We start from the raw sequence: 22,865 nt of genomic DNA, 5'->3' as shown, positions 1-22,865 counted from the left end.
ACAGTACGTTTAAAAAAAAAGACATATGTCCATTGAGTTCAAACAAGGAATGGGTGGGGATGTGGACAAAGGGAGAAGCACTAATTGGGCAGGGTGCTGAATCTCCTTAAAAAGACCAGTCCTCTATGGAGACTTACTGGAAGTACTCCATGGGATAAAGACATATTGGCAATGCTCCATGGGAAATGAATATGCCAAGAGGTGTCTCCAAAGAAAGAGAACCATCTCGCTAGTGCCAGCTATTGGAAGTGGCTTCCTATAAGTCAAGATCCGACTTTCCAAAGTCTTGGGATTTGACAAGGGAAAATGACTAAACAGTTGTATACAGATTGATATCTGGCTTGGTTATTTTCCCCTTGTCAAATCCCAAGGCTTGTTGGTAAGTCGGATCTTGACTCATAGGGGGCCACTTCCAATAGGTGACATTGGTGAGATGGTTCTCTTTCTTGGGAGATACTTCTTTGGAGAAAAGCTAATGTTATTCTGTAGAATTCAGCTTTTTTGAAGCCACCAACTGTTCCTGCTCTGACCACGTCCTGAGGTAGACTATTCCACAGATTCACATGGGTAAGACACGTGGTGTGTTGCGGACCCGAATAGGACATGTTCTATCTTTTGCGGAGCTGCGGACACGAATAGGACATGTTCTATCTTTTGCGGAGCTGCGGACCTGAAGATCGGGGCCGCGCTCCGCAAATGCGGATGCTGACAGCACACTGTGCTGTCCGCATCCATTCCGTCCCCATAGAAAATGAATGGGATGCGGACCCATTTGCGGACGTGTGAATGGAGCCTTATGACTAACAACTTTTTACCATATTTTTTGTTTGGGCCATTTATGTACAAATTAAAGAGGTTGTTTGAGTTTTAAAACAGAATAAAAGGCAAGGAAAGTGGAACAAAAAACGAAGTTACACTCACTCTATAACTCTAAAGCCAGTGAATAGCTGTGATGATGGTCACATGCAGTATACGGTACATCATTGCTGCAACCAAGAACATATTAACATTACTTACTTTAGTAAGAAAACTCCTTTAACTGACTTCAAACTATGTCTCACTGCTGTTTGTACGACCACTGCAGAGAATCACTGACTTGTCATGAAATTACCATATTTTCTAGCTAAAAAGTGCCTGCATCTTATAGTCCACAGTCACTGTGTTTATGTACTGACCACATGACTTCATTAATCAGCAGGGCCCCTCAGCACCATTTCAGTGCTTGAGACCAGACTGGGGCTGAAGTGCGCCGGGGTTGCCTATGCAACCATGACACTTTCAGCATAGAGCACTCACTGTCTGCATCGCAACAGGGTGAAGGGGGAGGGCTGTTTTAACCACTCATCTATCCGGATTGAGAGCAGTTGTAGACCTGATTCTTGGTTCATGGTGACTTGATTGAAAGCTGACAGTCTAAGCTTTAAAACAATCAGAATATCGGGAGATATACTGTAGCTGTTAGAAATCAGGTCGGGAATGTTAACAGGTGAAAGTGAAAGCTGGTTTCCCCTGTTTTCATTCCCAACCCAATTTCTAACAGCTATATCTCCCAATGTAGTGGAGATAATGATGTGATTCTGATCTTGTTTTAAAGCTTAGACTGTCAGTTTTTCTAACAACTCCATGTCTATAGTTGCTCCCAATTCAGAGATATGAGTGGCTAAAGCAACCCTCCACCTTCAGCTGTTTGTGACATATGCCAGCTGGAAAGGGGTTCATGCAGTCCTCCTTGGAGTTTTTCCTCATATTCTAGGCACTTATGGGGTGCACACTGGGTGGCTCTTTATTCTCATTCTTTTTTTTTTCCTTTTTCTTCCATTTTACTTTTGCAAGTATGATTTAAATGTTATTTTATTTCTATTCATTATACTATCCACCTTTGAAATGTTTTATTGCATATTCTGCTTTCTTGCAGAAGCTCAATCATCTCTGGGAGCAAAGGGTGGCTCCACGGTGTGTGTTTGTGTGTATATATATATATATATTATATATACATACATACATACACACATACATACATAAATATATATGTATCTATACATATGTTTTTAGAACTGTTGCGTAATGCCTGATGATGGGACCCTCCAATTCATTAAACCACCAGGGAAGGTTGAATAAGTAGAAGATATTTTTTTCTAATTTTCTGTTGTCTATATCTGGGGTGAGTCTTATAGTACAGTATGTCTTATAGTCCAAAAAATACGGTATCAAGTCAAAAGATACGGTGCAAGATTTTTAAAAAGCTACAAGTCACACAAATTAATAAAGAGAAAAAATGTACTGTACTATAAAATACACTTTTTCCCCCAAAAGTGGTGGGAAATGCCAATGCATCTTATAGTGCAAATGCTAATGACCGTTTCCATCATGGAAGAGTTTATCAGCATGTGAGAGAGGCGAGGGAAGCAGTACGCTAGCTGTACTCACCTACCCTGGTCTTCTTCCAGTCCCCGCTTTGCACTGTGTACAATGTTAGGACGCAGTGCACATAGGCACGCATTATTACCTGACACTGTGCGACATCAGGTCACAGTGCAGCGCACGCCGGAAGATGATCAGGGACCGGTGACTGCCAGATCTGCAGAGTGGCAGTGTTGTCTGGGGCAGGAGAGATAATTTTCTTTTTTGTTTTTTTTTCTGATCTGATGTCTGATGAGGGTCTGATCTGAAGCTGATGAGGGTCTGATCTGAGGCTGATGGATATTGGGGGAGTCTGATTTTGGGGTCTAATATGAGGTCTGATATGAAGACTGCTGAAAATATTTTTCTCTTATTTTCCTCCTCTAAATCCTATGTGAGTCTTATAGTCTGAAAAATACAATATATGGTTAATTTATACTTTTTTTTTACTGGATGACTGTTATGGATAGCAAATAATTAGGTTTTAGTGACAGCCAAAAATGTACAGATGTTGCTCTATATGACAAACCAAATAAAAAAGCAAGTACAACAGACATGAAGGAAAATAGAAGCCAGTGCCTATACTTGCATCAGAGCAAGAAGCTATGTGATTAGATCTTACAACAAAGCTAGAAGCCAATACTGCTGACTAAAGATGAGCGAATTTCCTATTTTGAAATACGTTCACACTTCGTTTGTTGGTAAAAGGTTATTTGCGTTATGGATTCCGTTACCACAGACCATAACCCAATTCTAGGAGGACTCCCCTGCATAATGGAAATAGGACGGATCCGTTTTGCAGCCCATAGACTTCTATTATGACGGAATAAATAACTCTAAAGGCATTCCATTATGCATTCCGTCCTAGAATTGCATTATAGTCCATGGTAACGGAATCCATAACACAATTTACCTTTTACCAACAAACGAAGTGTAAACGAATTTCAAAATAGGAAATTCTCTCATCTCTACTGCTGACCATAAGGTACATAAATCTACTGTACTTACTTACCAGATCTGAAGCTTTAACGGAGTCTCATCAATGTGGACTGTCTTTGTCTTGAAATCGATGCCTAAAAATGCAAATAAAAAAATGAAGGTGAGAATTCTTCACAAGTACATTTAGAGCAGGGGTACTCAACTGGCAGACCGCAGTCCGAATCCGGACCCCTGCATGCACCCGGGTGCCGTCTCTCGGGGTGCCAGAGTCCAGAAGCAATGAGCGCTTCCATCAATACAGATACCACTCAGCTCCCCGCACTCCTCTCCTCCAGGCCGGCAGCGCACAGAATGGTGAAGCAGGAAGACTTCTCCCTGCTCCACCATTCAACACGGATCGCGCTGCCAGCCTGTGTGGGCGGAGCCTGCAGCCCGTATATCTGCATCAGCTCCGCCCCCACACAATGCTGCAGAGCGATCTGTGTCTGCAGGGGAGAGAGGACTGTGAGCTTCAGGAACGGGACAAGGTGAGTAGTTACTGTGTTGTTTTTTGTTGTTGTTTTTTTAACACAGAGGGGGCACAATGGGCATTTCTACTCTGGAGGGGGCACAATAAGCATTACTAATGTGAAGGGGGCACAATGGGCATTTCTACTCTGGAGAAGACACAGTGCACCGAGGGCATTACTACTATGAAGGGGGCACAATGGGTATTACTACTATGAAGGGGGCACAATGGGGATTATTACTGTGAAGAAGGCACAATGGGGATTATTACTATGAAGGGGGCACAATGGGGATTATTACTATGAAGGGGGCACAATGGGGATTATTACTATAAAGGGGGCACAATGAGGATTATTACTATAAAGGGGGCACAATGAGGATTATTACTATGAAGGGGGCACAATGGGGATTATTACTATGAAGGGGGCACAATGGGGATTACTACTATGAAGGGGGCACAATGGGGATTACTACTATGAAGGGGGCACAATGGGGATTATTACTATGAAGGGGGCACAATGGGGATTATTACTATGGAGAGGGCACAATGGGGATTATTACTGTGAGAGGGCACAATGGGGATTATTACTGTGAGAGGGCACAATTGGGATTATTACTGTGAGAGGGCACTTAGGGTATTCATACTCTGTGGGGAAGAACTAAGAAGGCATTGCAATGTGTCAGGGGCACTAAGGGATCACCCTGCTGTGAGGGTGCACTTAGGGGTATCATACTCTGTGGAGCACTAAAGGGATATCATACTGTCTGAGGGGCATTAAAGGGGCATCATTATTGTAAGGGGGCACTGAAAGGACATTCTTAGTGTTTGGTCAGCAGAAAGGAGATTAGGTGGGCTTGGAGGTGTGGATTATTGTAAAAAAAATAAAAATGCAGCGCTACACGCTAGGGATCGACCGATTATCGGTTTTACCGATATTATCGGCCGATATTCAGGATTTTGACCGTTATCGGTATCAGCATCTATTTTGCCGATATACCGATAACGTATTGGGAACACAGATCGCACTGCTCACAGTGCTCTCTGTGTTCCCTCAGCAGCACAGGGGAGAAGGAAGCAGTGTCTCCCTCCCCCTGTGCTGCTGCCGCCAATTAGAGGAGAGAGGACAAAAGAAGGGGAGGGGCTGTGGCCACCGCTCCACCAATGAAGATATGTCTTTCATTAATTCATATACAGGAGGCGGGAGCTGGCGGCAGAATCACATAGCCGACTCCCGACCTCTATGAGCGGTAGCTGCGATCCGCGGCACCTAAGGGGTTAACTACCGCAGATCGCAGCTACCTCTCATAGAGGTCGGGAGCCGGCTATGTGATTCTGCAGCCAGCTCCCGCCTCCTGTATATGAATTAATGAAAGACTTATCTTCATTGGTGGCGCAGTGCGCCCCCCCAAGCCCCCCAGTATTAATCATTGGTAGCGCAGTGCGCCCCCCACCCCATTCCAGTATTAAAAACGTTGGTGGCGCAGTGCGCCCCACCACCCAAGCCCCCCCCCCCCAGTATTAATCATTGGTGGCCACAGGATCCACTCTCTCCTGCTCCTCCGATCGGAGCCCCAGCAGTGTAAGCCTGGGGCTCCGATCGGTTACCATGGCAGCCAGGACGCTACTGAAGCCCTGGCTGCCATGTTCAGCAACCTGCTGCTGTGTGCACAAAGCACAGAGCAGCAGGGACAGTGTGAGATCCTATTCACCCTGATAGAGATCTATCAGGGTGAATAGGACAAGGGTTCTAGTCCCTAAGGGGGCTAAAAGTTAGTAAAAAAATTATAAAAAAATTATAATAATATTAAGTATAAATGAAAAAGAAAGATTTACAAAAATAAATTAAAATACACGTTAACAATAAACATTAATTTTCAGCAGTCAGGAGCCCGCACTGACGAAGGAGCCCGCACGGCCCCGAAACGCGTAGGAAGGTTTTTTGTCCCACGGAGGCCACAGTATTCCTGTAGGTGACGTCACCGATTCGGTTTCCAGGACAACCAAAGTAACCAGCCACCTCGCACCGCGCTTGCTTGCGGCCGGGGCAGCGCTCGTGCTAGAAGGTGAACGAAGATCACGCGCCCACTGATAACAAAGTATACTAAGAAGATCCCACAGAAGCAGGTTAAGAAGGAAGGCTATCTACAACAAGTACGCACATCCGAGCGAACTTCTTTTCAGGTAGGAACCATATCAGTATTATTCATATGCCTCCAACTCTAGCGGCTCCATCTGACACCGTCCCATTGAGACAATCGGTGGACGCTACACTTTGCCTGCACACTGTCCCTCCCCCCCCTTTTTTGTCGCGTCCCTGGTCTATCCAGCCCTTTCATCCAATATCAGTAGCCGTTTAGATTGTATTTCCTGCGCTTATGTCCAGTATCACCCACGGGTGATACATTGACCTTTATTCTAACCTTACTCCAAGGAGGACAACAGCTCCTTTTCAGGACATTCTAGCTGCGGTGTCATCCTATCCGGGTTGATTTGTGTACATCTAAACTAAGGGAGCGCAGGGAGGTCCACTTCTCTCTTTTTTTCTGTATGTCATACTTGCCTACTCTCCAAGAACATCCAGGAGGCTTCTGGAAAAAGCTGTAATTATAGACTCAGCCCCAACACCCATAAGTGCTCCAACGGACAGTCACAAAAGAAGTGTGAAATGTGGAGGACAGGGGTGTGGACATCCAAAAGGGGCATGTCCACAGTCCCCGCACTCTATGATCTCCCGCGGCCCAACTTTAAAATGTTAGCAAGTATGCTGAATGCGCATCACTGGAAGCAAACCTTATAAAGTCTACATCCTTCCAAACAATATAAACTAGCCAAAAGCAACAAAAATTTTGGATTTAAAGTTTGGGAGCATAGCAGGCAAGCCCTCATATTTGCACGTATATGCATTTCTCATCAGTTTAATAGTTTTTTTTCCATCGATACTCCTTAATTCTCAATATTGGTTTAATACTGTTTTGTCACATGTTCAATTTTACTCTAACAATTAAAACAGTTGCAAGAAAAAAAAAAAAAAACTTACATTGTCCATTTTTTTGCAGCTGTGAAATAGTGGGCACATCAAATATTCGTTGTTGACTACATGCTTTACTATAAGTCATGTAATAATTAACTGATTGATAGAACACGTGCACATACATGGTATATGCATGTATACTGCATACACATACATGTAAATGCCCTTTCTCTTCTAATCAATACTAAAGCCTCGTTCACGCTTCAGTGTTTGGTCAGTGATTTCCATCAGTGATTTGTGAGCCAAAACCAGAAATGAAGCCTACACAGAGATAAGTTATAATGGAAAGATCTGCACCTGTTCTGTGCTTTTGACTGGCACCTGGTTTTGGCTCACAAATCACTGATGGAAATCACTGACCAAACACTGAAGTGTGAACGAGGCCTAATGCTTGTGTACTGATGTGTAATTAAATGGTATTACTTTGGTTTAGCAAGCACCCATACAAAGCACACCTGTAACTAGAGGTGGCAACGGTATCCATGAATATATCCATAGTTTACATTGCTGCTTGGATTCAGAGTACTGGATAATGGTGCAAAACAGAAATATGGCCTGATTCAGACGGCTGTATTTGTTGTCTATGGGTCCAACAGGCAGTACTCATAGAAGTCAATGGGGCAATTCACACCTCTGTTATTACACCTGACCAAGAGTCTGTGGAACATGGACCTGTAGACAACTGTCTCCGACGGGTGTCAGGTGTATGTTCTATGTGGACATAGGCATCTCTATGGACATTATGGTAAAAAATGTATTGCGGCCTTAACATGGGCAATTTGTAATATGGCTGTTCTTTATAGTACTACACAATTTATTTTAAAACTAAATAGATTTACTGTATCATCAGGGATGGACCACCAATGAGGCAAGGTGAGGCGACTGCCTCAGGCAGCACCAGGTAGGGGCAAGAGGGGGGGTTATCTGTTTCTGCAGTATAGCATTGGGAAGCACAATGGGCACAGTATGTGGCGCTGCATAACCCTGTATGTTTTGTAGTGCTGTATGTAATGTTTTCCAAGTATGTCTTTAACAGTAGGGCTGGAGGGAAGGGGTTAGGTTAAGAAATTTGCATTGGGGGTTGGGGCACTTTTTCAGTTTTCGCCTCAAAGAGCAGAAAGACTAAGTGCACCCCTGTTTATCATCTAGCAAGACCTTAGCTTAGCTACACAAAATACCTAAAACATTTACAAAGGTTGAGAACACCCTTATCGGACTGAAGAGTTATAAGACTCTTAAAATAAAGATTATTCGCTCTTGGCCATCAGCCTGGACTTTAAGATATTAGAGGAATGCAAACATCTCCTCTGACAAGTTTATTGTGTTTAATGTATGTATGTCTTGTAATAAAACCATAAAGAACTGCATTTTATAACCACTTTGCTTTAGTCCGAGTTGACGAGACATGCATTTTCTTTACCTCAACTTTAAAGAGGTTGTCCTATCTTGGACATTGGGGGCATATCGCCAAGACCCACACCTTTCCTTAGAACGGAGCCCACAGAGTGCATGCGCGGCTGCCCTCCATTCATTTCTTTGGGACCGCCAAAGAGGCATGCTCAGCTATTTTCAGCACTCCCACAGAAATGAATGGAGGGCGGCACTTTGCGGGCTTCGTTCTAAGGATAGGTGAGGGTCCCAGAGGTGGGGGTATATCAATATGCCCCCACTGTTCAAGATGGGACATCCCCTAACCAGAATTGCTTCACATGTAGTGTATGTAGATGAGTTACGTGGATATTGTAAAATGTTATATTTTACACTATAGTTGTGCACTGCCAGGATGAGTACATATGTAAACCAGCCGTCACCAAATACTACAGGTTGTGATCTACTAGTAGACCTCACATTGGGGACAGATACATCTTAAAAGGGGCTGTCCAAGCTAATTAAAAATCTTGGGCAAGCCTTTCAATTGCCAAAAAAAAAAATCATATTATGCTCACCCTTTTCTCCAGCACCAGTCCAGACGCTGGTCTGGTCCTAATGCCGTGTGGACGTGCCACTTTACAGCATCCTCAAAGGTAGACTAGCTATTGCATGGCTTATCTGACATTTTTAATTATCTCAGACAACCCCTTTAATGTGCGGCACCTGAGGGGTTAATTGCGGCGGATTGCAGCGCGCAGTCATAGAGGCTGGGTGCCGGGTATGGGATAGGGCCGGCACCCGCAGCCTGCGTTTGTATTCAGGCATAAACGATATTCATTGGTGGCGCAGTGGCCACAGCCCCTCCCTGCTATCAGTCCATTGGTGGCAGCGGGACAGGGGGGAGGGACTGCCTCCTTCTCCCCTGTGCTGTGTTGAGAAGAACATGGCACGCACTGACAGCAGCGCGTCCCATGTCAGTTCAACTCGTGTGTGAAAGGGGCAGAGCAGCGGAGGGTCTAGGCGCAAATGGCGACATGACTACAAAGTCTTGTCGCCATATTGGAATTCTAAGTCACATTAGCGTCCATTTTGGTCGCCATCTGGAGCCCTGTTCCCAATCACCAAACACTTCAATGGGACAGTTCGCTCCTATTCAAGCGAGTTGGACGGAGCCATCCCATCGAATTGAATGTGGATGGCGGAGCTGTAATTCGATTTGCTCTCCGCTGCAGTGTTGACAGCGAGCAGGTAAACAGTGAAGAGAAGGCTGCGCTGCGTTCTCTTCAAACAGCTGATTCGTTTTTTGGAGTCACAGGCCTCTTCAGAAGTTTGGCGCTTCCTCTAGCAGGCTGTGCAACAGACTTAAATCTACTCCAGCTCCCTTGCTGGCCTAGATTTTAACCATTTTCTATGTCAAAAACTGGCGTAGAATATGATGAATGAGATGAGTCTGCCGGCCGACACTCTTCCCACGCCACCCCCCTCCCCCCTTTTCTTGACATGTCAGAAAAGTGGTCTGAACGGGTAAAAGTTACAAATTTTGCCGCAAAATGGTGTGTGACAGAATCTGTGACTGATATACATCATAAAAGTGGCAAATCTCAGTTAATAAATTAGCCAAAAATAAAAAAAAAATGCATAAAAAAGACAAAATATAAAAAAATAAATGAAAGGGGCACTGCACGCCAAACCACAGCTTCTAGCCCCCCTGCCCCCGGAGACCACAAACCATACATCCCCTATATCTAAGTGATTGTTACAGAAGGGGGACATAATCTTAAAAGAAAAAAAAAAAGTGTTGAACGTTGTGCTATTAACAAAAGCAAATGAAAACAATATGGCTATACAAAAAAAAAAAATATATATATATATTGAAATAAAAATAAAGCTCTATGCTTCACAAAAAAAAAAAAAAAAAAAAAAAAAAAAAAAAAAAAGGCACAAAATTATTTACATAAAAGTTATGGCGTTCAAAGATGCACGTGCTCAAAAAAACTGAAAATGTGCCTGGTAGGAAGGGGGGTAAATGGCTGTCCTTAAATGGGTTGTTCTACAAAATCAACTTATCCCCTATAACAGGGGTCAGCAACCTTTTGCACTGCAGCTGCTGTGAAACCACAACTCCCAGCATGCACACATGTGGATAGAAGATAAGCAGGTTTGGTGACATAACCCCGGGAAACCTTAAGCCACCTGCACGCGCAGCTGAATACGCGTGTGGAAAAACCGCAGTGTAGTACAGTATCAGCAGAGTGCATGCGGTTACACTAATCTCATATACACTCCGCGGGTTTTTTCTGTGCAGAAATTAACCTGCATTGCCGATTTGCAAATCTGCAGCATATCAATTATGTTTGCCGTTTTAGCTGCGGATTTCACTCTTTTCCAATTAAAAGGTGAAATCTGCAGCAAAACCGCGTCAAATCCACAGTGAAAACTGCAATTAGGATTTTGGTGCGGATTTGTTGTAGAGACTCACATAAATCCGTATAGAAATTCCTGAGGATCTTATGTGCGTTCTCCCGCACTCGTGTGCAGGCGCCTACCCTACCATGGTAATTTTCGCACTTTTGACAAACACAAATCTTTTCACCCCCCAGCCCACATAATTGCAAAAAATCTGGTGCATTGAAAAAAAATGCCACCTGACACTTAAAAATAATGAAATTTTGCATGTTTGTGGCTAAGTAGTCAGACTCACCCTTAGGCCTCTTGCAGCCGTGCCAGTGCTGCAGACCGCAAATTGCAATGCACGAGCACCGACCGTGGGCCAGCCGCATGCAGATTCGCTTGAATGGGGTCCGCAAACCGTCCGTTCCGCTCGATAGGACAAGTTCTATGTTTTTGCGGAACAGAAGCACAGAACGGAACCCTACGAAAGCACTCCGTAGTGCTTCCGTTCTGCACCTCCGGATTTGCAGACCCATTCAAGTGAATAGCTCCACATTCGTGATGCGGAATGCACGCGTCCGGTGTCTCGTATATTGCGGATCCGCCGTATGCGGGCCGCAATACAGCCACGGGGTTATGTGCAAGAGGCCTTAGGGTTCATACACACAGCCATTACCCGGCTGTGCCTGTATTGCGGGCCGTAAACATTCACTTGAATGGGTCCGCAATCCGGAAGGAGTGGGGCGGAACGGAGTTGAATGGGTCTGGATCCGTCTGTGGCACAAATTGTGATCCCAAATACACCGAACGACCGACACACGTTTGTGTGCATGAGCCCTTAGAAGTACAAATCCAACTAAAAATAAAACTACAAGAAGGATTCACATTAGGGCTGCAGCAAACTATTATTTTAGTAATCGAGTATTCTACCGATTAATCAAGTACTCTAATAAGAAAAAATTAATTAATAGACTGTTTTCCTTTACAAAAACTTATCAGACCCCTTGCCATCAGTCCCAACACCCTCCAATCCCCCTTGGTGTCAGTCTCTGCTTGTACCCTCTTCCTGACACCCGGAGTACACAGCGTCATTGGTTGTTATGAAGATGTACACTCCGGGCATCCGGCCATAGTCGCGCCCACACTCCCTCGGTGTCACCAACTTAAGTTTTCAGCAGGGGCGCCGCCAACACTCCTTCATTCCGCGCTGTTCTGGGCCTGACGTCACACAGCGCGTCAGGTCACGGCGTGCGTACGTCAGTGCAGTGCGGAACCATGGACGTGCTGTGAAGTGTCTGGAAAGGTGAGTATTCTGAGCGCATTGCGGGCCAGCGGGAGACCACGGAGCGGGAGTAATAGCAAGCGCTTCACTTCCGCTCCGTGGTCACGTGACACAAACGAATCCTCGATGCCAAAAATTTTCATCAAGGATTTTTTTGTGTCGAATTACTCGATGCAGCTCTAATTCACACATGCCACTTCTTTACTTGTTTACACGCACACATCTTCACATATTGACCAGAATGATTTGGGGTGATGAGATGCTTATCTGCTTATATTAGTACCCCTAGAGTAGAATGTCCCCTAATGTGACAATTATAGAGCCCCTACCCCCCTGACTGCAGCCCAAATACTGCATTTCCTGTAGAGCAGGTATCATTGGAAAGATACAATTCTGGGTTAAATGTGATAATGACAGAAGTATTTTCCGGGCTGTAAATGTACATCCGATGGCAGTACTCCTGGAAAACATGAATCCAGATGATTACTAGTCTCTTCTATGAGCCTGTCACTGATTCCATGCTGACTGATCAGCTCATGAGGAAATGCTGTTCTCCACGCCACTCTGGCTTATTACAGTTAAACAGCAGCTTTAAAGAGGTAGTCCTATTACAACAACTTCTCCACAGGTCACAAGAACGGGGGCTGTCATCCCCCTATTGAATTGAGAGGCAGAAACCATGGGTGTCCCACTCTATTGAGTTCTATGGGACTGCTGAAGATAGAAGTACTAGAGCTCAGAGATCTCCGGAAGTCCCATAGAGTTGAATTGAGCGACAGCGCACGTGTGTGTCTGCTGCTCTATTTAAAGTGAGATCAGGGGCCCCTGTTCTCATGATCGGTGCGAGCCCCAGCAGTCAGAATCCCACCAGTCACACAATTATCCCCTAAGGATAAGCTGTTCTAAGGGGAAACACCTTCAATTTAGGGGCATTCACATGACTAAGTATTTTGAGGTCCACAATACGCGGATCTGCAAAATACGGATGACGTCCGTGTTGCATCCGTTTTTTTTTGTGGACCCATGGACTTCAAGACATCTGTGCACTTTCCACGTCTGTATGTCCGTTCTGCAAAAGATAGAATATGTCCTATTCTTGGCTGCAAATGTGGACCGATTTAAGTCAATGTGTCTGCAATAAAAAATGGATGCAAAAAGTACTGTATTTTTTGTCCCATAAGACACTCTCCCCCCCCCCCAAAAAAAGTGTTGGGAAAATGCTCCTACGTCTTATGGGGCGAATGCTGCCATTTTACATCGCAGACTGCAATGTATCAGCAGGGAGGAAGGAGGGGCTGGAGTCCGGGAACTTGCGGCGGGGCCCGGTGCGGTGACTGTACTCTTACACCGGGCCCCGCCACTCACAACAGTATTTCTTGTAAATTTTTGTTTTATTAACAAATATAATAGCAAAATAATACAAGTTTAACAAAAAATATAAAATGAGATAACATCACCATTATACATGGAAGTTAGCATATATTATAACCTGTTGAGTCATCACAGGAATAACATTTCCTAATTTTAAGAAAGCATATTAAACAAAGTATTTATTTGACAGAAATATCAATATATATCAGTTCAAAGCTGATTTATAAAATGGTGAAAGGAAAAGAAAGGGTGGGGGGGGAGGGGAGAGGAAAGGGAGACAAAAACTAGGGGTCAAACATTGTGGGGGAAAATAAAAAGTTGTCACATGTTTTATTCTATAGTTCGAGAGCAAAAGAGAAAAGAAGAATATTTAGTAATACAAATGTATAGACTTTAATCAAAGAACTTAGACAGTTTGCCAGTGGAGATGTAATCATACCATTTGGACCAGATCCCGAGGTATCTCTTAGGGTTGTCAGCAATTGTCCATTTGAGTTTTTCAAAGCGACTGATAGTTACAACTTCCTCCATCCAGTCCTGAATAGACGGAACCTCCGTACTAAGCCAGTGTCTGGGGATTATGGTTTTTAATGCAGCTATTAAAAAAGGAAACAGGCGGTCTTTAATGGCGCTGTGGTTTTTATTGTATAGCCCAAGCAGAACAAGTTCTGCATCTACTTTTATTTGTGAACCATATATTTCTGTAATAATGTGGTTAAATTTTTCCCACAGTGGCACAATTTTGGGACAGGAGTACCAAATATGGGTTATGGATCCAATTCCTTCACCACATCTCCAACAGTGTGCAGGAATTCCGGGGTTGATTTTATTTAGAATGACAGGGGTCCTGTACCATCTGGACAGTATTTTATAGTGTGACTCTTGGAGTCTGGTAGACGTGATTTGGCGAATTGAGGAATGTAGTATTGCCGTGGTTTCTTGCTCATTGAATGTTTTGTTTAATTCTTTGGACCAGCTAGACAGGAATGATGGGGATGACACTTTGTTATTGACAATGGAGTAAAATTTAGAAATTCCATGGCTTATGGAAGTCTTATTTATCATTAACTTGGTAAGATAGTGTTCGCTATTTTGAGTCATAACTTGAGAACTTAGCTCTAAGAGGTGCTTCGTTATTTTGTCGTATTCTTTTTTATTAAATTTGGGGAGATCACTACTTTCTAAATATTTGGTGTATTCCATTGGCGAAGTGGCTGAGTAAATGGCTTTCAAAGGTATCATATAGCCCTTGGGGGTTGTATAGCATTATATAAACAGCAATCCTTAGCCTCTTAATAACTTTAACTAAAGTTGCGCTCTCCCCTGTATCATCACTTACTATCGAGCATCCGGAGCAGGCAGAAACGCTGGCAGCATTACGTCACTCACTGATATCTCGCGCCGGCCCCTCCCACTTTATGAATGAAGCAGGCGGAGCAGGCACGTGACGTCATTGAGTGGCGTTACACTGCCAGCCGCTCTGCCTGCTCATTAGTAAGTGCTGATACAGGGGAGAGTGCAAATTTAGTTAAAGTTATTAAGAGGCTAAGGATTACTGTTTAGAAATACTGTTGTGAGCGGCGGGGCCCGGTGTATTGGGGGACAATATTATGGGGGGAAATCTGTGGATGACACATATACAGCAGTGCCATCCACAGATGCCCCCTCCCCATAATAGTGCCATCCACAGATGCCCCCTCCCCATAATAGTGCCATCCACAGATGCCCCCTCCCCATAATAGTGCCATCCACAGATCCCCCCATAACAGTGCGTCATCGACAGATCCCCCATAATAGTGTCATGCACAGACCACCATTAATTCAAACCCCACCAAAAATATTTTTTTTCTTATTTTCCTCCTCAAAAACTTAGGTGCGTCTTATGGGCCGGTGCATCTTATAGGGCGAAAAATACGGTATGAGATTAAAGGTGGTCGGTCAGGAGAGGCAATGGTGTCTCCCTGAATACTGCTCAATTAACAACCAGAAAAACTATGAGGGGCAGTATACTCAATAAAACTTCACTTTTAATAACGTATAGGAGATAAAAAGACGGCCCCTACAGACATACAACGAGTAAGACCTGCACACACTCAACCTAGTGGGGTGAGTAAGCATAGACGATTACATAACAACCAGGGATGTAGGTAGTGGACTGGACCAAATGTATGGAGAGGCGGGCGAGACTGTGTTAGAGAGTCTAACCAACTGGCCCTATTGCCTCCCTGCTTGTCCTAGTCCGCCCTACAGAGTGTGTCCAAGGGACGGGGTCCAAAAAGCCCCGCAAGGGGTGGCCCAGACTGGAACTCTCTTTCTCTATAGGTGACCCTAATGAGGCCCTAGCACAGGGAAAAGGAAAAAATCCCGTCCAATGGAACCAAACACATAAAAGAATGATAAAGATAAAGAGATGTTACCCCACAAAAATACCACTAAAAGGGGATAACGTGGGGATATACTCAAGTGTCAAGGGGACCACTTTAAAACTTGGATCCGAACTCGGCTTTGGTTCCGAGGTACCAGGATCCAAAGCTTGCTCATCACTAACTACAAAGGCATCTGGCTTCCATTAGAAAACTCTGCATTTTAGGCTACTTTCACACTAGCGTTCGGGGCTCCGCTTGTGAGCTCCGTTTGAAGGCTCTCACAAGCGGCCCCGAACGGATCCGTACTGCCCTAATGCATTCTGAGTGGAGGCGGATCCGCTGAGAATGCATCAGTCTGGCTCCGTTTGTCCTCCGCTCCGCTCAGCAGGCGGACACCTGAACGCAGCTTGCAGCGTTCAGGTGTCCGCCTGGCCGTGCGGAGGCAAACGGATCCGTCCAGACTTACAATGTAAGTCAATGGGGACGGATCCGTTTGAAGTTGACACAGTATGGCTCAATTTTCAAACGGATCCGTCCCCCATTGACTTTCAATGTAAAGTCAAAACGGATCCGTTTGCATTATCATGAACAAAAAAAAATATATATATATTTTTTAACACAATACATTTGCCCTTTATATATATATTCAAGTATTAAATATAATTATTGATAGAGGATTGATATCGAAATAATGTTGAATTAAAAGTAAAATAAAAACGCAATGGAACCGCAACACATAAAAAATTGTATCATTTAACTGCACAAATATCGTGCGGCCTTGGACATTATTTAATGTTCCTTTATTATCTATCTATTATCCTATCTTTATTAGTAGGAACGAATAGTATGAAATGGACTATTATCTATGAAAATAGATTTTATTCCATGTGGATTTCATGATGGTGTTGCGGTGACATATGCAAGCGTATATATATATATAGATATATGTGAATTGTTTAAGCATGTATTACCACAACTTGTATTTCGAATGTGATATATTTACTCTATATATTTAATTCATTCTTATTGGTTTTATATTGTATGTACAAGCGAAGTATTTGCACCTCTGACCTGAGAAAAAAAATGTATGTCACTTCCGATTCAAAGGTAATTAATTTAATCCGCACCTGTTTCAGGTGTATAAAAGCTAGTCATTTCCATGGGTAGTTTAGACACCGATGAAGGAGTCGTAGCTAACTCCGAAACATGTTTGGTAATTACCCCATGGAATAAACTATCATACTGGAGGACCCAAAGCGCTAAAAGAAAAAGGAAATAAAGAAATAAGGGATCGGTGCTTTTCTATCCTGAAAAATTCAAGATAAGCCGGATACCTGTTCGTTTGGAGAGTCGGCCTTGTGGGTGAGTCCACTCCTGCAAAATATCTGTTTAAATACAGAAGGAATACATCACCGACTGCCCTTCAACACAGTACGGCTATACAAGAACACCGAGGATCCCAAAGACGCATCACCCTTATTTGCTGAAACTTGTGTAATTATCGCTCACCACACGTGGGACGCCACCTGTGATGTAGCAAAAGCCGACATTACTACACTACAAACTGTGAGTACAACATTTTCGGCTCTTCTTTAATAACAAACAGCAACAGCCTATCGATTTAATATGCATAGCGACCATTGAGTCGTAATAGCCGCAGCAACTATTTAAAAAGACTTTATTCAAATAAGCCGACTTAGTCCCCACTTCATCCATTGGGGCATCGATTGGGTTAAAGAACCCATTTTGGAAGGACACATTTTTTTACCATTTAACGAACCTTGGTGCATATACAGTGGAATCATTGAAACTTTATAGACACAAAATATCCAATATTGCAAATTCATTTGGTTTTTATTGTATTCAATAGTTTTTCCACTTTTACTATTTTTATTATTTTTAAGAATGTTGTATTTTTATGTATGTTTATTCAACAGTATATATCACTAATAAATAAAATATTGGTATATTAACCATCCGTGTGGTACCGAATATTGGTGTGCCCTACCATTCTATGTTTTGACTTTATCACTGTTTTTGAGGATTGGGTGAATCCGCTCGGTAGGTGCACCCATTTCCGCTCTTGATTATACAGGTGAGCCCTCTCTAAATACTTATACCTTGATATATATATATTTTTTTTTGTTCATGGTAATGCAAACGCATCCGTTCTGAACGGATCTAAGCGTTTGCATTATAGGTGCGGATCCGTCTGGGCACATACCAGACGGATCCGACCTAAACGCAGGTGTGAAAGTAGCCTAACCTGGGATAAAAGTGCAGCATGCCGCACTATCTTGTCCTGTATTTTTTTTTTTTTTGCAACATGTAAGTGAAGCCTAAGGCTACTTTCACACTAGCGTTTCTATTTTTCGGTATTGAGATCAGTCATAGGGTCTCAATACCGGAAAAAAACGCTTCCGTTTTGTCCCCATTCATTGTCAATATGGACCAAACGTAACTGAACAGAATGGAAAGCTCCAAAATGCATTCTGTTACGTTGGGTTGTGTTCCCATACCGGAGAGCAAACCGCAGCATGCTGCCATTTTCTTTCAGTCATGAGATACGGGGCAAAACAGATCCGTCATAACCCATGTGATGGACTATGTGATTAGCGCAGTGACGTCACCAAAAGGTCATTTTCCTCCCAGATCCTCGAAGAAGAACAAAGAAGACGAGCTGGGCAGCGCGAACAAGTGAATGAGGGGAGTTTAATTTTTATCTTATTTTTTTTTAACCCCTCCATCCCTAATTTACTTATCATTCCCTTATGACCATGTTATATGGGAAAATAATGAAGATCGGGTTCCCATCCCGATCGTCTCCTAGCAACCATGCGTGAAAATCGCACAGCATCCGCACTTGCTTGCGGATGCTTGCGATTTTCACACAGCCCCATTTGCTTCTATGCTACGTGAAAATCACCGCTCATGTGCACAGCCCCATTGAAGTGAATAGGTCCGGATTCAGTGCGGGTGCAATGCGTTCACCTCACGCATTGCACCTGCGCGGAATTCTCGCCTGTGTGAAAGGGGCCTTCGAATTTTAGAAAATTGCCAAAACCCACTTTTTAAGGACCAGTTCAGGTCTGAAGTCACTTTGTGGGGCTTACACAGTGGATACCCCCATAAACGACCCCATTGTAGAAACTACACCCCTCAAGTTACTCAAAACTGATTTTACAAACTTTGTTAACCCTTTAGGCGTTCCACAAGAATTAAAGGAAAATGGAGATCAAATTTTTAAATTTCACTTTTTTGGCAGATTTTCCATTGTAATCCATTTTTTTCTTCAACACATCGAGGGTTAACAGCCAAACAAAACTCAATATTTATTATTTTGATTCTGCGGTTTACAGAAACACCCCACACGTGGTCGTAAACTGATGTACGGGCACACGGCAGGGCGCAGAAGAAAAGGAGCGCCACATGGTTTCTGGAAGGCAGATTTTGCTGAACTGGTTTTTAGATGCCATGTCCTATTTGAAGCCCCCTGATGCACCCCTACAGTAGAAACTCCCAAAAAGTGACCCTATTTTGGAAACTAGGGGATAAGGTACCAGTTTTATTGGTACTATTTTTGGGTACATATGATTTTTTGATCATTCATTATAACACTTTATGGGGCAAGGTAACCAAAAAATTGGTTGTTTTAGCACAGTTTTTATTTATTTATGCATTTTTACAGCGTTCACCTGAGGGGTTAGGTCATGTGACATATTTATAGATCAGATCGTTACGGACGTGGCGATACCTAATATGTATACTTTTTCTTATTTATTTAAGTTTAAACACAATAATAGCATTTTTTCTATTTCTAACATTTTTTTTTTATTCCTTACTTGGGGATTTTTTTTTTTTTTTTACATGTGAAACATTTTTTTTTATTTTACACTTTGCGTCCCCCATACCTCTGGGGGACATTTAACTTCCCTTCCTGCCTCTGTATACACAGCGGTCGGTGAGCGCTGTGTATACAGCGATCCAGAAGGAAGGGACACCTGGGCACTGTCCCTGCCTTCTCTAAGGGTTGCCCTGCTTTCACTGACAGCGGGCAACCCGATCTGCAGCTGCACGATTAGTGTGCAGCTGCGATCTCTGAATGGACGTTCAGAAACGTCCATTCAGAGATAGAGAACCACCTCCCGGACGTTTATAGTCAACGGGCGGACGGGAGGTGGTTAAAGGGAACCTGTCACCGGGATTTTGTGTATAGAGCTGAGGACATGGGTTGCTAGATGGCCGCTAGCACATCCACAATACCAGTCCCCATAGCTCTGTGTGCTTTTATTAGGTAAAAAAAACGATTTGATACATATGTAAATTAACCTGAGATGAGTCCTGTCCCTGACTCATCTCACGTACAGGACTCATCTCAGGTTAATTTGCATATGTATCAAATCGGGTTTTTTTACACAATAAAAGCACACAGAGCTATGGGGACTGGATATTACGGATGTGCTAGCGGCCATCTAGCAGCCCATGTCCTCAGCTCTATACACAAAATCCCAGTGACAGGTTCCCTTTAAGTAATTGTTTTTAAACAGTTTTAGGCCTCATGCACACAACTGTATTTTTCATCCATCTGCGGTCTGCATTTTTAGCAGATAGCACACTGACCCTGTCATTTCTATGGAGCCATGCACACATCTGTATTTTTTAGCGGATCCATGTAGTTATTCCGCAAATTATAGAACATGTCCTACCCTGGTCTGCATTGCAACCAGAAGTGTCATTTCTATTGATGGGAGTGGGAGAAATGCGGAGAGCACAAAAACAAAGCAAACCAGCCTAATAAACCAGGACAACCCGGGCTCCTGCGGTTCAGGGGCAGCAATGAATTAGCTACGGTATACGGGATGCACTTTTCTGGCTTTGTTGTTACTTAAAGGGGGTTGTGTCACTTCAGCAAACTGAATTTATTACGTAGATAAAGTTAACACAAGGCACTTACTAATGTACTGTGATTGTCCATATTGCCTCCTTTGCTGGCTGGATTCATTTTTCCATCTCATTATACACGGCTTGTTTCCATGGTTACGACCACCCTGCAATCCAGCATCGATGGCCATACTTGCACACTGTAGGGAAAAGCGCCGGTCTTTCTGGTGGCGGGGACCATGAGAGTGAGCATACGCTGGCGCTTTTTCCTATGGTGTGCAAGCACGACCACCGATGCTGGATTGCAGGGTGGTCATAACCATGGACAGGAGCAGTGTATAATGTGATGGCAAAATAATTCCAGCCAGAAAGGAAGCAACATGGACAATCATAATACATTAGTCAGTGCCTTGTATTAACTTCTACATGATAAATGCCTTTTTCTGAAGTGGTACAACCCCTTTAATGGAGTATTGTGGTTATATAAAGTAATACGCTATCAGTAGGAGAACTGTGGCCCCCTAACCTGTGGAGCCCCCCAAAATGAGCGGAGCGGCTGGACGTGCATGTGCGCGACTGCTCCATTTATTTCTACAGGAGTTCCAGATATAGCTCCTAAGAAAGGAGCAGCCGCGTGCATGCCTGTCCGGGCACTCCACAGGTTACAGGGCACCAGTTCTCGTGATTGGTGGGGGTCACAGCAGTAGTACCACCACTGAACTTTATGTAACTGGAATACCCCTTTAAGTGCAAAACCAGCTTTAGATTGGTTCCCTCTGTGCCAGCGTCACCCAGTCATTTATGTATTGATATATCCCTGCCAAGGTGATTGCTGGAAGTTTCAGGACTCAGACCCACAGCTGCCACGCTCACCCATAGCTACCAATGGTTGCACAAGGTCTTAGCCCACACCTGTAGTACCTGTATACCAGTCTAAGCATGCCTAGTCAGCCTGTCGCTCTCCAACTACGATGAAACTACAACTCCCAGCAGGCAGTCTGTGGCTCTCCCGCTGTCGTCTAACTACAACTCTCAGCATTCTCTAACATCCTGTGGCTCTCTAGAATTTGTCAAAACTATACCCTGAGCATGCCCTGAAACTCTTCATCTATTAACTACAGCTCCTAACATGGCAATTATTGTGAAACTACTACCTCCAGGAGATGCAGCTTCACTACAGGTTGCCCCCATATAATGTACAGGTCACTCACCCACTGTGGAGAGGTAGGAGGGCAGGCTGTTCTCCGTGTACCTGCTCACTATACACGTCTTGCCCACATTGGAGTCACCAGTCATCACCAGCTTCGCCACCAGGTTGTTATATATGGAGCCCGCCATCCCCAGCAGCACTCCGGACCGGGCGCTTCTTCCTGGATCCTGACATGTGAGAGGCCGGACGGGCTCTGACTCCGGACTCCCCGGAACTCCGAAGCTTCCCGCCCCAGCCTCGGGGGAGCCGGGTGGTCACCCTAAGCCCCGCCCCCTGCCATCTCCCCACGGTGCTGCTAATCTGCTGCGCTGCACCAGGCAGGCATGGGGTTAATGGCGGAGGTTTCTGCAGGGATAGGTCTGTGTGTGGACGGCCTGGTGACAGAATATGGTACAACGTTTTAAAACAATTTACACAAAGAAATAAGATCGGACAGATATCGAGGAATGAATCTGTCTCAGGCTCTATTCTACCACAGATTTGTTCTGGATTTTCTCAGGATTTCATCTGCTACTCCATTGTGAAGGATGAAAGAGGTGGAGGGTGCACTCCTACCCCAACAAAAAATCCCGGACCCAAAGGGGGGGGGGGGGGGGGTTGTGGGGCCCTGTCTTGACAAAAGTCTCTGTCATACTGTAGCTCCCAGTAATATTGATGCCTCCATTAGTGCCCCCCAGAATTAATAATGCCCCCATTAGTTCCACCCAATAATATTAATGCCCCCATTAGCGCCCGGCAGAAATAATACCACCCCATTAGTGCCCCCCCCCCCAGTAATAGTAATGCCCCCATTACTGCGCCCCAGAATGAATAATGCCCCCCTGTAAGAATAATAGAATAATTCCCCCATTAGTGCGCCCCAGAATTAATAATACCCCCATTAGTGCCCCCCAGTAAGAGTAATGCCCCATTAGTGCCCCCAGTAAGAATAATGCCCCAATTACTGCGCCCCAAAATTAATAATGCCCCCCATTAGTGCGCCCCATTAAGAATAATGCCGCCTATTAGTGCCCTCAGTAAAACTAATGCCCCATTAGTGCCCCCAGTAAGAGAAATGCCCCCATTAGTGCCCCCCTTCTCTGCTTCTGCATAAAAATAAAGAAAAATACACGAAC

General features: G+C 44.1%; 1 protein-coding gene across 1 annotated transcript in view; it reads right to left on the bottom strand.

The window, feature by feature from the left end:
• Positions 1–21,940, bottom strand: part of LOC121001435 (ras-related protein Rab-10-like) — a 63,670-nt gene extending 41,730 nt beyond the window's left edge. The window contains exons 1-2 of the mRNA XM_040432499.1: positions 21,752–21,940; positions 3,413–3,473 (exon numbers count right to left, since the gene is read on the bottom strand). Coding sequence (XP_040288433.1) covers positions 3,413–3,473; positions 21,752–21,878 — 188 coding nt within the window. The 5' untranslated portion in view covers positions 21,879–21,940. The remainder of the gene's footprint in view (positions 1–3,412; positions 3,474–21,751) is intronic.
• Between the last annotated feature and the right edge of the window lie 925 nt (positions 21,941–22,865).

Source organism: Bufo bufo, chromosome 5 (genome assembly GCF_905171765.1).
Source record: "Bufo bufo chromosome 5, aBufBuf1.1, whole genome shotgun sequence".
Lineage (NCBI taxonomy): Eukaryota > Metazoa > Chordata > Amphibia > Anura > Bufonidae > Bufo > Bufo bufo.
This window is presented reverse-complemented; position numbering and strand designations above follow the sequence as displayed.